At 42.4% G+C, this 16,267-nt stretch overlaps 2 protein-coding genes and 1 non-coding gene across 14 annotated transcripts; 2 read left to right on the forward strand and 1 right to left on the reverse strand.

Moving 5' to 3' along the window:
* Nucleotides 1-494: 494 nt before the first annotated feature.
* On the forward strand, nt 495-6,799 carry LOC100841364 (pentatricopeptide repeat-containing protein At3g06920). 11 transcript variants are annotated; one of them, XM_024462302.1, is made up of 5 exons: nt 495-3,594; nt 3,717-3,855; nt 5,270-5,334; nt 6,241-6,398; nt 6,527-6,799. In XM_024462302.1, the coding sequence occupies exon 1, from the start codon at nt 570-572 to the stop codon at nt 3,204-3,206; it is 2,637 nt and encodes an 878-aa protein (XP_024318070.1). In that variant the 5' UTR covers nt 495-569; the 3' UTR covers nt 3,207-3,594; nt 3,717-3,855; nt 5,270-5,334; nt 6,241-6,398; nt 6,527-6,799. The 11 variants fall into 11 exon arrangements, with proteins under 11 accessions (XP_024318070.1, XP_024318063.1, XP_024318064.1 ...); XM_024462295.1 differs by having other exon boundaries at nt 5,468-6,799; XM_024462296.1 differs by having other exon boundaries at nt 6,241-6,799.
* On the forward strand, nt 5,175-5,283 carry LOC112270315. The gene has a single exon (XR_002962708.1). It is a non-coding gene; the product is annotated as a small nucleolar RNA snoR127 (small nucleolar RNA).
* Nucleotides 6,800-8,950: 2,151 nt separating the features above from the next.
* Nucleotides 8,951-16,224, reverse strand: LOC100841668 (putative S-adenosyl-L-methionine-dependent methyltransferase MAV_4873). 2 transcript variants are annotated; one of them, XM_010229895.3, is made up of 7 exons: nt 15,927-16,224; nt 15,178-15,353; nt 14,985-15,105; nt 14,478-14,602; nt 12,053-12,181; nt 11,749-11,974; nt 8,951-9,395 (listed from the first exon to the last, which is right to left on the reverse strand). In XM_010229895.3, exons 1-6 carry the CDS (start codon nt 16,198-16,200, stop codon nt 11,759-11,761), a joined length of 1,041 nt encoding a protein of 346 aa, XP_010228197.1. In that variant the 5' UTR covers nt 16,201-16,224; the 3' UTR covers nt 8,951-9,395; nt 11,749-11,758. The 2 variants fall into 2 exon arrangements, with proteins under 2 accessions (XP_010228197.1, XP_003557339.2); XM_003557291.4 differs by having other exon boundaries at nt 11,804-11,974; nt 15,927-16,221.
* Between the last annotated feature and the right edge of the window lie 43 nt (nt 16,225-16,267).

Here is a 16,267-nt window from a genome sequence, read left to right on the forward strand (position 1 = left end):
ATCCTGAAAATGCTAGAGAAGCTTTGTGTCGTTTAATTGCTCGCAATGATTTTCTTTTGTTGCACCGGACTCATTTCTATTTGTGACAAGCGCTGCACTCCTTTTCCTTCCTTAGGGGTGGAAGGTTTTTTAACGAGGCAGTTATTAATACAGCTCAACGTTTACCCCATACGACAGTATGACACTTTGCCTCATTGATCACAGACTGTTTTTCGGGCCGTTTTTTCGACCCACCGTGATTCACAGTTCTCCGGTAGTGCCGGGCCGTTTTTTCGGCCCACCGTGCTAAACGGGCCCAGGCCGGTCCGACCGGGCTAGTGTGCCGTGCCTGGGCTGGGGTTTCGCCGGAACGGGCTGCCGGCCCGTTTCCAGGCCCGTGCGTGCCGGCCCGGTTAAGTCGTGGGCCGTCCCATGCCGGGCCTGGGCCAGCCCGTTGGCCAGCTATACCAAACGGTCACCGAAAAATCTTTCTTGTGTTCCTTTGGTCCGTCGTTTAACATCTCTTCAACGACTCCCCAGAACAGCAGCTGTTTGTGCACTGCTCTGCTAGGGTTTACTAGGCTGGTCTAATGGCGGCGGCGGCGCTGCGGACGCGGGCGACTCGCGCCCCCGTCCTCGTCGACTACACCATCCTCCGAATCCACCGCCAACTATCCTCCAACTCTCCACCCCCGGTAACATCCAACACCCTCAGTGTCGAGCTCCTTCGCCTGCTCTTCGCCGCCCCCGCCTGGACCCCCGACCTCGCCGGCGCTGTCTCATCAACCCTCTCCTCTGCCCCTGCTCCCGCCCACGATGTCGTGGTCTACGTACTCCGCTCCCTCAAGAACCCCTCCCTCGCCGCCCCCTTCTTTCTCCTCGCCTCCGCCTCCTCTTCCCAACCCCTGCCGCCGGACGCCTACAACGCCGTCCTCCCGTTCCTCTCCCACGACCTGGCAGCTCTCGAGAAGGTCCTGGAAGAGATGTCCCACCTTGGTTACGGCCTCCCCAATCCTGCCTGCGCCGCGCTAGTGGCCACCCTTGTCCGTTCCCGCCGCCTTGAGGACGCCTTCCGCGTCATTGGCGCCATGCGGCACCTCAAGTTCCGGCCTCCATTCTCGGCATACACGGTGCTGATTGGCGCACTGGCAGAGGCACGGCAGCCAGAGCGTGCGCTGGAGCTGCTACGGCAGATGCAGGATGTTGGCTACGAAGTCAGTGTGCCTCTTTTCACAACGTTGGTGCGGGCACTGGCACGTGAGGGACAAATGGAGCCAGCATTGGCGCTGGTGGATGAGGTGAAGGGGAGCTGCCTTGAGCCAGATATTGTGTTGTACAATGTGTGCATTGATTGTTTTGGGAAGGCTGGGAGTGTAGACATGGCATGGAAGTTCTTTCATGAGCTTAAAGCACATGGTCTACGACCTGATGATGTGTCATACACAAGCATGGTTTGGGTGCTTTGCAAGGCCGGGAGGCTGGGTGAGGCCGAGGAGCTATTTGGGCAGATGGAGGCTGAAAGGGATGTGCCTTGTGCATATGCTTATAATACTATGATCATGGGATATGGATCAGCTGAGCGTTTTGATGATGCTTACAAGCTGCTTGAGCGTTTGAGGGAGAGGGGTTGTATTCCATCTGTCGTGTCATTTAATTCAATCCTCACTTGCCTTGGGAAGAAGAGGAAGGTTGATGAGGCACTGACCTTGTTTGATGTCATGAAGAAGGATGCCAAGCCAAACATCTCGACCTATAATATCATTATCGATATGCTTTGCATGGCTGGTAGGGTTAATGAAGCATATAAAATACGGGATGAGATGGAGCTTGCTGGTCTGTTTCCAAACTTGTTGTCAGTTAATATAATGGTGGATAGGCTCTGCAAGGCAAACCAGCTTGAGGAGGCTCATAGGATATTTGAAAGTGCGAGTGAGAGAGGTTGCAATCCTAATTCTGTGACGTACTGTTCCCTTATTGATGGCCTTGGAAAGAAGGGGAAGATTGATGATGCCTACAGGCTATTTGAGAAAATGTTGGATGCAGGCCATGACGCTAATCCGATTATCTATACCTCCTTAATCAGGAACTTCTTCATGCATGGCAGGAAAGAAGATGGGCACAAAATCTACAAAGAGATGATCCGACGAGGAGGCCGTCCTGATCTTACCCTACTTAATACATATATGGATTGTGTTTTCAAAGCGGGTGAGGTTGAAAAGGGTAGAGCAATTTTTGAGGACATGAAGAGTTTTGGTTTTCTTCCTGATGTCCGCAGTTATTCCATTTTGATTCATGGTCTCACGAAAGCTGGCCAGGCTAGAGAAACATCCAATATTTTCCAGGCGATGAGTCAGCAAGGTTTCGCTCTTGATGCTCGGGCTTACAATGCTGTTGTCGATGGGCTGTGCAAATCCGGGAAGGTGGACAAGGCCTATGAAGTTCTTGAAGAGATGAAGGTAAAACATGTACATCCTACAGTTGCTACATATGGATCCATTGTTGATGGTCTGGCGAAGATTGATAGGTTAGATGAGGCTTACATGCTTTTTGAAGAAGCAAAATCAAAAGGAATAGAATTGAATGTTATTCTGTATAGTTCTCTCATAGATGGCTTTGGGAAGGTTGGTAGGATAGATGAAGCTTATTTAATATTAGAAGAGATGATGAAGAAGGGTCTCACTCCAAATGTTTATACATGGAATAGTCTCATGGATGCCTTGGTGAAAACTGAAGAAATTGATGAGGCCCTGATCTGTTTTCAGTCAATGAAGGAAATGAAATGTTCACCGAACACTTATACATACAGCATTCTTATAAACGGCCTCTGTCGGGTACAGAAGTACAATAAGGCTTTTGTGTTCTGGCAAGAGATGCAGAAACAGGGTTTGATCCCTAATGTTGTCACTTACACAACCATGATATCGGGGCTTGCAAAGGTAGGGAACATAACAGATGCTTACAGTCTCTTTGAGAGGTTCAAAACTAATGGTGGAATCCCTGACTCAGCAAGTTTTAATGCTCTTATTGAGGGTATGAGTAATGCAAACAGACCAATGGAGGCATATCAGGTATTTGAAGAAACTCGTTTAAGGGGATGTAGACTCAACGTAAAGACATGCATCAGTCTTTTAGATGCTTTGAACAAGACTGAATGTCTCGAGCAAGCTGCGATTGTAGGTGCAGTACTCAGTGAGATTGCCAAGTCTCAGCATGCTTATAGATCCTAGTAATTCAGGATCCATGTAACATTACACTTGGATGATTGCAGAACATGGATCTCTGCTATGCCTGGGTTGATCCGGCTTGTACAATTCGTACTTTTTCGGTGCCCTGAGATGGAAGTTTTGATGTGATTGAACATGTTTTAGGTGCCCAGCATCCAGTGCATGGCTGCTTTATTGCTGTTTGGAAAGACAACAATCTGATGAGTTCCCTTGATTCTGTTAAGGCTCAAAATCTTGAAACTTCAGGTGGGATGGACTATCATTTCAATCATATCTGGCTCGTTGCTACTTAGTATCTTCAAGGTTGTGGGCTGGAGGGTTATTCTCTGGAGAAGAACAAAGAATTCCTGCTTCAGTATATATTATAAGTTGAAACCAAACTCCTCTCCAGGTACTTCTGGGATGCACCTTGCTCTTATCCAAAGAACTATTGATAAATCAATAATTTTGAATCCTGCCAAGTTCTTGCATTAATTTGTTTCAGAACATCATTTTGTTTTCAAACCTTTGTAGGAAATAGAATTACTGAAGAAGCTTCAGTTTGATTTTCTAGTGGAATAGTTCCCTCTTTGCTGGTTACATTTTCAAACAATTCCTTGGAGTTCCAGACAATATTTCGTCATCTGGAATGATGAAAGTTTGCCAGATCGTGGTAGGTTGTGCTCCTCAAGACTTCTGTTCAATTGGTGTTCTTGTTTGAAAATTCCTGGATTGTAAACGGGCATCAATCAGATGATTTGAAGGCTGAGTTGAACTGTTGAAGTACACATATTTGTGTTTGGTAGCTTGCTGACAAATGTTTCTGGCATCTTAAATTATCTTTTTTGCCATATTGAGTTGAAAGTATAGTTGCTGCTTTGTTCGCGTCCACTCCAGATTTCCCACAAATTGGTTGTTAGAATGCAGTCAATGACATGTTTGACAGTTAAATGTGTGCTTTTCTTCCATAGCAGTTTGATTTATTTATTTTTGCATCTACTTTCGAAATTTTTCCAGGTGTTACTAATTTTCATGACAATCTTGTGGTAAATGGTAATTATCATAATCAGTTTCTACCTAAATAATATTACTCCCTCTGATCCATAATAAGTGTCTCAGATTTAGTACAACTTTAGTACACTTTATGGATCGGAGGGAGAACCACTTTTTACAAGATTTCGCTACACTCATGTGTCCTTTCTTTTCTTGCCTTGTTTTTTAAGTTTGGGCAATGTCCAATCAGTTTTCCATCTTGAATGATGAAAGTTAGCCAAATCAAATTAATATGTGCTCCTCTATATATCCTCCCTGTCTGTGTCTCTGGTAAAGACTTCTTCTTTGCCAGCCAGGCACAAGAGAAGACTTGTAGAGTTGAAGTGCATTAATGATGATACAATTGAGATCGGTAACTTGCTGACTAGAAACTTCCGTTAACATATTTTCTTGTCTCCATGGTTAGTTATTAGTTCGTACATGTGGTGTTCGAGTTTTATTGCGTGATGCTTGAGCTTCTCCATCGGCATGCTTGCTATTCCTAGGACAGCAGCTCAAGCTCAGTTGTACTCCCTCCGATCCATAATAAGTGTCTCAGATTTGTCTCAGATTTAGTACACCTTTGTGCTAAGTTAGTATAAAATCTGAGACACTTATTATGGATTGGAGGGAGTGCCTGCATTTTTGCCACAACAGTTTGAATTGTTATTTGCATATGCTTTCTGAAAATTGAATTATTTTTGCGTCTGCTTTCTGAAAATTTCAGGACATTTCTATATTTTCAGTGATTTTGTGGCAAATGGTAATTCTTGTTATTTGAACAATGTTTGCTACTCCCTTTGTTCCTAAATACTTGTCGTGGTTTTAGTACAAAGTTGCACTAAAACCACGACAAGTATTTAGGAACAGAGAGAGTATTTTTTAATTGAGATATTGGTATGCACCTTCTTCCTACTAGCCTTCTTAATTTATGCGCACTGTTCTAATCATGTATTTTAACTTGGATGATGAAAGTTAGCCAAATCATATTTTGATGTGCTCCTCTAGATACCATTTTTATCTGTTCCCCTGGTGAAGATTCTTTTCTTTGCCAGGCACAGGCACAAGAGAAGATGAGTAGAGTTGAAGCTTTGCATCAATGATGATAAAATTGAGATTGGTAACTTCCTGACCAGAAATTCCCAATGTTGTAGACAAATTGAGTTTTTATTCAAAATTCTTCGTCATCTTGACAATTAGTTTGCTCTTGTGTTGTGCACATTTGATTTGATTTTATTTTTGAAAATGGGCAGCATTCATTCATTAATTCAATTGTTCATTATACAATGGTACTGATCACATCAGGCGACTCATTAAACCAACAGTACCGTTCATCATATTATGCGGACTTCGCCAGAACATGAGCTGCCTCATTACAAGATCGAAAAAACATGAGTAAAAATACAGGATTTAATCTTTGGAGCCCTACTCTTAATATCGAAGACAATGGCACATGTATGAGACTTGTCATAAGTGGTGTTCTTGACTTTGCTGATCAAAGAAGAGCAATCAGATGACACAATAGTAACATTCTGGAACCCAGTTTGTTCAGCAAACAATAAAGCATGACGCATTGCAATGGCCTCACCCATTTCTGCTTCTGTTGTGTGTTCAACAAATCGTCTGCAAGCAGCAAGTACCTGGCCTAGGTGATTTCGGATGACCACACCAATGCCTGCACGCTGATGCTGGAAGAAAATAGCTGCATCGACATTTATCATAACTGACCCTACAGGCGGTGGAGACCACTCGTGACTTGAATTCTGGTCCTCAGGCCTTGTGGACGTAGTCCACCTGGAGTCATCCAATATTTGATTGCGTAATGCTTGAGCTTCTCCATGGGCATGCTTGCTGTTCCAGATGTGTGCTGTTCAGTTCTGACTCTTCATTCTGAGTTCCGAAGTTATATCTATTAAATCAAGTGCCTCATTTCACTATCCTCGCATGCCAAACTATGACTTCGTGCATACTTTCTGTTGTCTAAGAAATGTGTTCCTAACATCTATCTCATTTTTACCCTTTCCAGGTGCACGGGGATGTAGAGGGGCTTGCGGCCTGCTTGATCCGTCAGCTGTAAATTTATTCATTACAATGTTTGTTGGGAGATTTTCTTTGCCCAATAAAGAAAAAGAAGTGTATTGTTTTACAATGGTGTTTCACCGGTTTTAAAAAGAAATAAATAGAGTAGGTTAGCAGCTAAGACTGTTTTAATTGTTCTTTTTTTATTTGGAGGAAAGCAAAACGCTTTATTTTTTTCTAAATCTTTATGGGTTAACCTTTACCTTATTTTTTTTGGCATGATCCTTTGCCAGTTCATGAGCAGCACCGTTGGCCTCCCCCGTCTACACGCCTGGACCTCACACCTCGAGAAGTGAAAGTAGAATGATAGAAATGAATCTCTTGTCAGAGTTGTTCTATTCCACCCGTGGGATGCCTTTACACGAGGGGTCCTCAGGAAGTTCCGCAAGAGACATCTCTTTCAAACCCCATGTACTAATTGTTTATAGGAATCTTTTCCTGACAAACATCTCAATAAATTTTGGATACAGAGGAACATAGCCATATGACAAGTTGATATTTCTCTATCTCCCTTCCCAAGTTTTCTGCATCACGCGGGACATATGGTATGTTTGGTTCATTCCAATTCATACCCAACCAGTTTTTGCCAACAATTGGCTAGCAAATTGGTTAGAAATTTCTTGGGCTCAGTTTATCAAAAATTTGGCAAAGGGATGGGAAGGTGGGCAAGATTTCGTAGCCTTCCAATTATTTGGCAACAAACCAAATGAACATCAAATTTGTATTGGTTGCTAAAATTCTGGCAGGGCATTTAGTTTGGTTTGAGCCCATGTTTGTTGGGTGTGTATGGTTTAGGTTACGTTTGTCCTACCAAAATTTGGTAGCCAAATAATTAGTCATGGTTTTTGCCTGCACGTGAGTTGACCAAGTTTGGCCAAAAATCTAAACTAGAGCTGGCATACTAAATAATTGACGACCATTCAAACAAGGACCAATTTTTTGGTCATGGCCAAAAAATTGTGGTACATATTGGCACCAATTTGAACATTCCCTACCAAAAATTTGGTGAAGATTTTGATTGCTCATAAATTAACCAATTTTGACAAAAGTATAAAATATAAACTTGATTTGTCAGTGAAGTGTTGGTTTGCTAAAAAGTTGTTTCATCCAAACAAAGACCAACGTGTATAACCAAACTTTTGGTAGGGTGAATTTTGGCTACCATTGAAACAACCTATAGATGCTCTATCGCATAACAAGTACCACATCCGTTTCTAAATTAAGAAGTTGTATCGTTGCTCCAAGTCAAACTTGAAGAAGTTTGAACAAATTTACAGAAGAATATACCAAGTTTGACAAAGGGAGTAGCTCAGTATGCTACTTCCGCCACAGGCGTCTCTTTTCGTATTTTCTTCAAACTTTCTTCGAAAGCTCAAAACCCATCGCCAGCGAAACCTCTTCAACTTTTTTGTACTTATGATCGAAAGGGCACCATCCTCATCACATCGTCCACACAGCAGACAATTGGAGTTGAGTCCGCAGCAAGCTTGCTCTAAGAGCTAGAGAATTATCAGCAACTCTTGCATGTATCTGAACTCCGGATGGCAACGGTGACGAAACCCGTCGGGTAGTCACTGCTCAAACCCGTCCCGCGACCTTCATCCCAAACCCATCCCCGTCTCCGGTCGCGGGTTTCAGTTTTCTCCCAACCCCGTCCCCATCGGGTTTTTCATCCCCGTCGGAGAACCCGAACCCGCCAGCATTTCAGCACCAAGCCAAAGTTGCAGCAGCAACATGAATAAAAAACAACTCGTTTCAACACTAAGATAAGACAAAACATTATAATTTAGACGCCATTTCACACATATAACAATATCATATAGTTCTCACATATAACAACACCATTCACACATAAAACAACACCATTTGGGATAGAAATATGGGCTATACCAGACCATTTTTTATGGGCCATATTGAGTTTTCATGGGTTTCACAGGTACCGGGTTCGGGAAGTGCTGGACCGGGTTTGAACCCGTGAAACCCGCTGGGTTTCACTTTTCACCCATGAGCAAACCCGCGGGGATTAAATTTGACCCAAACCCGTTCCCTAATGAGGTAAAAACCCGAGGGTTTTCGGGTTTCAGGGCACCATTGCCATCTTGAATCTAAACGCGTTTTAGGAATAGATACATCTATTTTTGGGCAAATTTGAGACAAGAATTATGAGACGGAGGAAGTACTTGTTTTTGTCAGAAAGAACAAGGTCATGTTCCCATCAAATATATGAAAAAAAAGGGTGCAATAAAAAAAACCTGTTCCATGACCCTTGTCTATCCTAAGCACTAGACTACCATGGTTGTTTGAAACAATAGCTTCACGGACCTCTATAGTAAAGAAATCCATATTCTTTTTGTGATTCTTCGTTTCACCTATCAGTGTGCTTGCCAGGCGCTATAACTTTATCGCAAGTCAAATTTTTAATAGTTTACTAAGTTTCTATAAAAGGCACTAAAATCTACAATATCAATAAGTTTACTAAGAAGTACATGTTGTGATGGATTTAATAAAACTAATTTAGAATTGTAGATGTTAGTAGATTTTTCTATAAACTTGTCAAACTTTAAGAAAGTTTGACTTAGAACAAAACTAGAACATCTATTTAGAAATGGAGGGGGTATCTTCTTGGTTAAAGAGAGTAATGTGATCTCACGTAGTAGTGGCCACAAGATGCTATTCCCTCCGTCCTCCAATAAGTAACGTGGATAAAGGAAGTATGTTTCTTACGCTCAAATAAGACCTACTGTCACAACCAGTTCGTGCTTTCATCATAACAATATGCTGATTCTTCCAGCAGCCAGCAGGCACAAACTGCTGCACTTCATTCTTGAACTCGGTCACAACAAAACAATTATTCAACCGGCGACTCGGCCTAGGGAACATGCCGAGACAAGGTAACAACCCAAACCCAATAAACCTGGTGTCCCGAAGGCACTATCAAGGTGGACCTTACCATTTGCTTCTCCCGGTCGTCCATAATAACATGAGAAAGACAAGAATGCATGAAGCACAACTCCTGCAGCGAATACTGAACTAAAGTTCCTCAAATCCTTCTTCATCAGCATCCTCCTCTGCTCTTTCAAAGTGCATCCGGAAGCTCTCCATCTGTCAAGCCATGCAATGAGAAGGTCAAAGTTGAGTCCACCTATAAGCCCTAAACAATACTCCCTCCGATCCATAAAAAGTATCGCCCATTTTGCACTAAGTTAGTACAAATTTTGTACTAAGTGGACGACACTTTATATGGATCGGAGGGAGTAGTATTCAATTTGAGCAATCAGGTTCCCAAAGCATTATTTTGTTCTTTTCAACCTCAACTGGTGAAGTATATGCAACCATTCTTTTTGAGTTAAATTGTTGTCTATTAGAGTCCTTGCACTATTTGATTTCATCTAATTGGGCTCTTTTGGTTTAAGACAAGGTCGATGAAGTGGCGGCAAGCGTCTAGAATCCTGTGACAAGAAGGTCCCACAAAAGCTAAAAGGTAAGTTTTATAGGACGGCCGTCAGATCTACCATGCTTTATGGAGCAGAATGTTGGCCCACTAAAAGACAACACATCCAACAAATGAGTGTTGCAGAGATGCGTATGCTAAGGTGGATGTGTGGTCACACAAGAAGAGACTGGATGAGAAACGAGGTGATTCGTGATAGGGTAGGGGTAGCACCAATTGAAGAAAAACTTGTACAAAACAAACTTAGGTGGTTTGGGCATGTCCAACGGAGGCCACCAGAAGCACCAGTTAACAGTGGGATTTTAAAGGGCTTTGATAATGCAAAGAGGGGTAGAGGGCGACCTAAGTTAACGTGGGTGGAGGCGGTTAAAAGGGACCTAAAAGACTGGAATGTGTCCAGAGATCTGGCTTCATACAGGGCTGCATGGAAATCCGCAATCCATGTGCCTAAACCTTGATTTTTTTTCTTTGTTTTTGTGTTTACTTTTATTTTCCACAAACTTCTGTGTGGGTTTCATATCTAGCCTACCCAACTTGCTTGGGACAAAAGGCTTAGTTGTTGTTGTGGGCACTTTTGGTTTAACATATTTACAACATGGGTGCTGCCACTACCAATGTACTTCAACTTAAATAAAGTAATAATTAACCACTCCCTCCATTCCTTTTTATAAGATGTTCTAGCTTCATTCAATTTCAAAGTTTTTAAAAGTTGACCAAGTTTATAGAAAAATATACCAACATCTAGAACTCTAAATTAATTCTATTAATTCCTTGATGATATATATCTTCATAGTATACTTATTTGATATTGTTAGATATTAGTATATTTTTTGAGGAACGTACAGTAGGCAAAATGCATACTGCTAGATATTAGTATATTGCTCTATAAACTTGGTCAAACTTTAATTAGTTTGACTTAGGATAAAGCTAGAACATCTTATAAAAAGGAACGAAGGGAGTACTACTACAATTTTATAGCTTGCTTCAAAGATAATTGATACATCAGAAACCTTTTTACATAAAAACTTGCCAATTTACAATTTTGATGGGAAAGAAATCTCGCAAGGACGTTAATATGAACAAGTACCAATTACCAACCCTCATTAGCTAACATTAACGGCCATCAGACCATGCAATAGATATATTAGTTGGAAGGGTCCAGTTCTATATTTTGAAGGCTTGATTGATCAAATCAGATGGTACTATTGGCAAAATCAAATTTCAATGGTTTAACAGCAGAAAGGAGGGGCTAGTAGACTAGGGGAGCTTATTGCACAAACTGAAGTAGTGCAAGGGCTTACAGCCAAATAAATGCCAAGTGCTCCAGTAGGATCTTTCACAGCATAAAATCAGTGCAGGCTTTTAACAGCTAGATTTCTTCTACGAAGTAAAAAAACATGGTTATTGAATATGCAATCCTTTTGAATGACATGATTAAGGGTTACAATAAGCAAGATATATTCTACAAATGATGAGAAACAGATATGCAACTATTCCTGCCTATCTGAACAGTGAAAAGTTGGCTGATTTGTTCTTTCTGATAGTGGTCTCTCGTGGAAGATTCATCAAGCTCACCGTTATAGGCTTCTAGCTAGGCTGCTCATGTGGGTGCATTTTTGTTGTTTTTATTTGTTTGTACGTCTGTCTGTCTGTTTGTTTTTCTAAGGGCAGTACTTATATCAGGACCAGACCAAGTCCCTTGGCTGCTCAATCAATCAGGAGACTGAAATCAGGTGGCCAGGGGCGGAGCCAGACGGCTCACGAAGCCAGGGCAAAACCTGCACACCGCCACTCTCATAGATCTTTGCCCAAAAAAATCAGCCTTAAATCATTGGATGGACACTAATTGAATGTCATGAGCTGGAGCCCGGGCAATTGCCCTAGCTGGCCGGGCGGTGTCTCTGCCACTGCAGGTGGCTAGGAATAAGGTCCAGATGAGGGAAAAATGATGAACAAGGTTCTCATGTGAAAATGATGTTGTTATGTGTCAGCGTTCATGCCTACCTCGAAACTGTCAAACCGAAAATTGATGTGAAGTGTCTTCCATTGGCTGTATTACCTGTGCATCTGAAAACCGCAGCTGTTCTGCAACGAAAAGGACTCCACCATGTTGTTTCCATGTGGGGGCTAGATCTAGGCCAATATCATTTGCAACATTTTCATAGTGATCAAAGCTGACCCGGAAACCCCAGGTAAAGAAAAGTTTGTCTAGCCAGCCTTGCTTGGAGAACTGCATAGAGTAGGCCAACGAAACTGTTATTGATAAGCAAAAATATATATGCAATTTTATAGTAAATACTTAACCAACCAGGTCTGATGCTGCTGTACAATCTGGAAAATGTGGCACCTCACCCATGAAGATACTTCCTTTCGTTGCTAAATTGCTTACAACAAGCAAAAGGTTTTCCAAACTTGTAGAAGTGAACAGAGGTAAACCCTGCAATGATTGACATGCCAATTTTGTTTTACAAAATGCACTTTATAGAGCTTCTCTATTCAACAAAAAACCGCAAAAAATTGAAGCTCCTTGAGAATTTGCTACTGCCAATTAAATTATCCAATACATCATACATATACTAAACGGGGAAGTCACCTTCAGAAGGGATATATGGTCACTGGTTGCAGTTTTTTTTATCGAGTAACAGTCGAACAGGAATTCTTGGGAGCATGGTAATAATCCGATGGTAGCCTACCCCAACTTGCTTGGGACAAAAGGCTATAGTTGTTGTTGTTGTTGTTGTATGGTAATAATCCGATGGGTTAGTCTAGTCATGTCCAAACCAAAACTAGTCCTCCAACCATCAGTTTTTTTCTCGGGTTGGAGGTTGACCCTGTCATATGGGGCCACACGTATTGGATGCCGTAACAGGACCACATAGGGAGGGGCGCAAGTTTGTGTTTTGATCCTTCCATGTTAGCCGGCTATAAAATGACTGGCCCTATTTGATTATCAATCAAGCTCCTATACCCCTGTCCCCTCTGAAGTCCTGTCCTTGCAGTACAGCTCCACCATCTTTGGCAAAGCGCCGTGTCACAATAGTCCAGGACTGCATTACGATGGAGTCGGTTCAGGTCTCTGTTGATTCTTGCAACACATGAATGCCCTCTGTGCACAGCTTTGAGTGCACAGCAATATTTGAAAGCAGGCTAAATGGCTATATTTCAGCATCAACAATAACCAGATTTGCAAAAACTTCCCAGAATTTAACAAGGCACCTAGACCAGGGATTTTTATACTCGAGCCAGACATGAAAACTTATCAAGGCACATAAGTTTTCCAGTTTTTGCATAAAACCAGCTGAAACGGCAAAACAATTGACTGAAGCAATTTGGTATAGAAGTTGATTTGAAAGGAGGAATGTCACGTGCTTGGGAACCAGGAAGCTGTGGATTGGAACGGAGGTTGTAGTCGTGGTAGGTTAGAGGGCGAGGCTGGTAACCACACCGCCCTATGGCTGGAGATCGGGGTGAGAGAGAGGCGCAGGGCACAGAGGAAGGGGATGAGAGATTAGACTAATTATTCTGCTTGCTTTATTGATTGACTAGGGTGGGTTATAAATAGCCAATTACAACTTGGGAAAGAAGAAAAGAACTCTAATTAGATCAGGTTGGCAGGGTAACCTTCTACGGGACAAAACCTTTCCGACTCAGATCCTATTTCTTAACTTAACTAGCAAGCAATTGAACTAAACACAAACTAGGGCTGAGGACCTGGAGCAGGGCGAGCCCTACGCTGGTAGGTACGCCCCCACATGACAAGGAATTTGAGAAGTAAACAAAATTGGTAATCCCGTGCATCCAACAGACATATTTTGCTGGTTTCTGATTTGTTTTTTTTAGGTATTTCCGGTTTGACTATTTTCTAGTTATGTTTTCCTCTTTCTTTGCTGAGAGTTTTAGTTTTCATCCATACTGTATTACTCGTTCGTACAGATGTAGAATAAATAACACAGAAATTACCCAATTCCAGAATTTACTCCAGCGAGCTGAACCCACCAGGAAACCAATGAACCAGCCATTTCCTACTAGCACCAGTTTTTGATACTCTGGTAAACACATGGTGTCATGAACTTGGAGATTTTGGTCAGAAGAGACAGAACGGAGGGGTGCAGCGATGAGATTCGCGCTCAGATTTGCACTGGGACTCCCCAGCCATCACGTGAGGCTCTGAAACTCTTGGGGCGATTTTCTTGGTTTATCGATTGATGATATCCCTAGAGTACAGACTACCGCCCCTTTATGGATCAGAGAGGTTGAATTGGAAAATGAAACTTTCTTATTTACTTTAAATATAAGTTTCCTAGATAAGTTGGACTTTCTAGGCTGCAAAGATTAGCCGTGTGCTGCATCTGGTGTGGCTACGGACGCAGCCAGAGGCTTGGGGCGACGGATGTAGTGCCTTCCCTAATAAGTGTCTGTAACACATGGTATCAAACAGATGAAAATGGAAGCATGTGCATGCAGCAACTGATAATTTTGCAACTTTGTCTTGCAAGCAATATGCTGGTGATTGTACATCCAAACTAAAGAGCAAGTTACTTATTCAACCTTAAATGTCACACTACAATTGTAAGACATCATGATTATGCCTCATTCATACAAAATGCACAGCTGAAATTATAGCACCAGTGCTATAGATGAATCCTTCAACTATTATAATTAATTGGCCAGGGAGATAAAAAACAAAGAATGGTTAGCAGCAATTTTTTTGAAGGAAATGGTAGGTTAGTTACCTGTAGGATCCACACACTTGGCCTATTTCCGTTGAAGCCATTTTTGCACAAGGCCTCTTGTAAATCAGGAGATTCTAAAGGAGTATGAAATACAACACAATTCCGCGATATTTTTGCTCCTGCTCCTGTCATACCAATAAAAATTTTACATGAGCTTTTGGCAATCTTTCTGAAGCTCTCATTAAGTCAATTTAGTGTAATTTATTCTTTTGCAAAAGAGAGTTATGATATTGCAATCAACCCCAATGTTACAAATATAGCAGTGGGAAAACAATACGAGAAATGAATCTTTGATATAGTGTACCACCAAATACTGCCTTCATGATTCTATATTTCTATATAATCTCAAATAAGATATATCTTGCTGTTTCAGATTTGTAAGCAAAAAGTAGTCAGAAGGCAAACGAAAATCAAATATTCACCGTCGATTGAAACGTCAACATAAACATGCACCAGTCCCTCAAAACGGGCGAAAACAGGACTCTGCATAGTGTAACACTAACGCACCTTTGAGTTGCTGGGCTGATGTACTGAAGATTCTTCCAGGTGATACATCGTACACAACAGACATCCTTGGCCAGCACAACCTATATGGACGAGTGTCCATTCCATCTGTCAACAAAACAATCTATAAGGAATAAGCCTTGCTCCAGAGGTTGAGCAGACAAATTTAGCATCTAATTTGGTTAAATTTCAGTACCTGTCTAAAATTGTCTGAACTGCTTATCAAATGTTCCAATTTTTCATCAACATATCTAGTAGTTAGCCTATAATGGTCTTCAGAAGGCATTAAATGTGAAACCAGATAATCCGAAGTTTGTTGTGCCACATCAAGCGAAAGCAGCACAGCAGCATATGGATCAATAAAAAGAGGATCTGCAACCACAAAATTATTACAGGAAATTAGACATACAATCGTATCTCTATAAAAGATAATGATCTGAGAGTCAAGGGTGTACATCACTATAGCCTATAGGGGGCACAGCCTAGTTATCCAAATAAGTGACGATACCCCATCAGTATCTTCTAAATTTGTTAGTCAAGAATGATCATGATTTGGCATGTTGACATGACTGCATGGCCTACAGAACAACGTGTCACAAGTTGTGCCAAGAGATTGATTTTACAGACCACATTAGTTGGGGGTTCGATAAGGCCGATAGTGCCAAATCTATCTATAGTTTGTTTCTGCACATGCACATATAAATCAGGTTTTGAAGCATACTATTCGTGGGATTTTGTCTTGCCCAAAAGGAGAACAAGTTACAATTCTAAACGAAGTCAAGCAGCGCACTGTTGCATTCCATGAGGAGAGTCACACACGTTGGGGGAAAAGCATAACGTCAATTCGTCGAACACGTAGTGGCGGTAATACGCAAGGTAGAAGTACCAACAACATGGTTGACCAGAAACAAGCAAGAGCAAGAACACGGGGTGCATAGTGGTAACCTGGGCGGCGGGACTCCTCATCCCTTAGGCGCGCGGCGCGGAGGGCGGCGAGGAGGAGAGGGTCACGCTGCTCTGGATGCGGGAGCGGGCCACCGCGACCGCGGGGGGCGTCAGCGGGGCTGGCGAAGGTCCCCGGATGCAAGGGCCCCCTCTTCATACGGCAGCTCCAGGAGGAGGAGAACGCGGCTGGCCGTGGGGGAGGTAGGCGTGGAGGTGGGTGGCGCGGCGGCGCACCGAGCGTCAGCAACACGGTCATGGTGTGGACTATATCCATAGTGTGGACCAGCGGCGGAGCCAGGAATTGTCGACGCCCCAGGCCAAAATTATTCAGCCAAAAATTT

Source organism: Brachypodium distachyon, chromosome 1 (assembly GCF_000005505.3).
Source record: "Brachypodium distachyon strain Bd21 chromosome 1, Brachypodium_distachyon_v3.0, whole genome shotgun sequence".
NCBI classification, from domain to species: Eukaryota; Viridiplantae; Streptophyta; class Magnoliopsida; order Poales; family Poaceae; genus Brachypodium; species Brachypodium distachyon.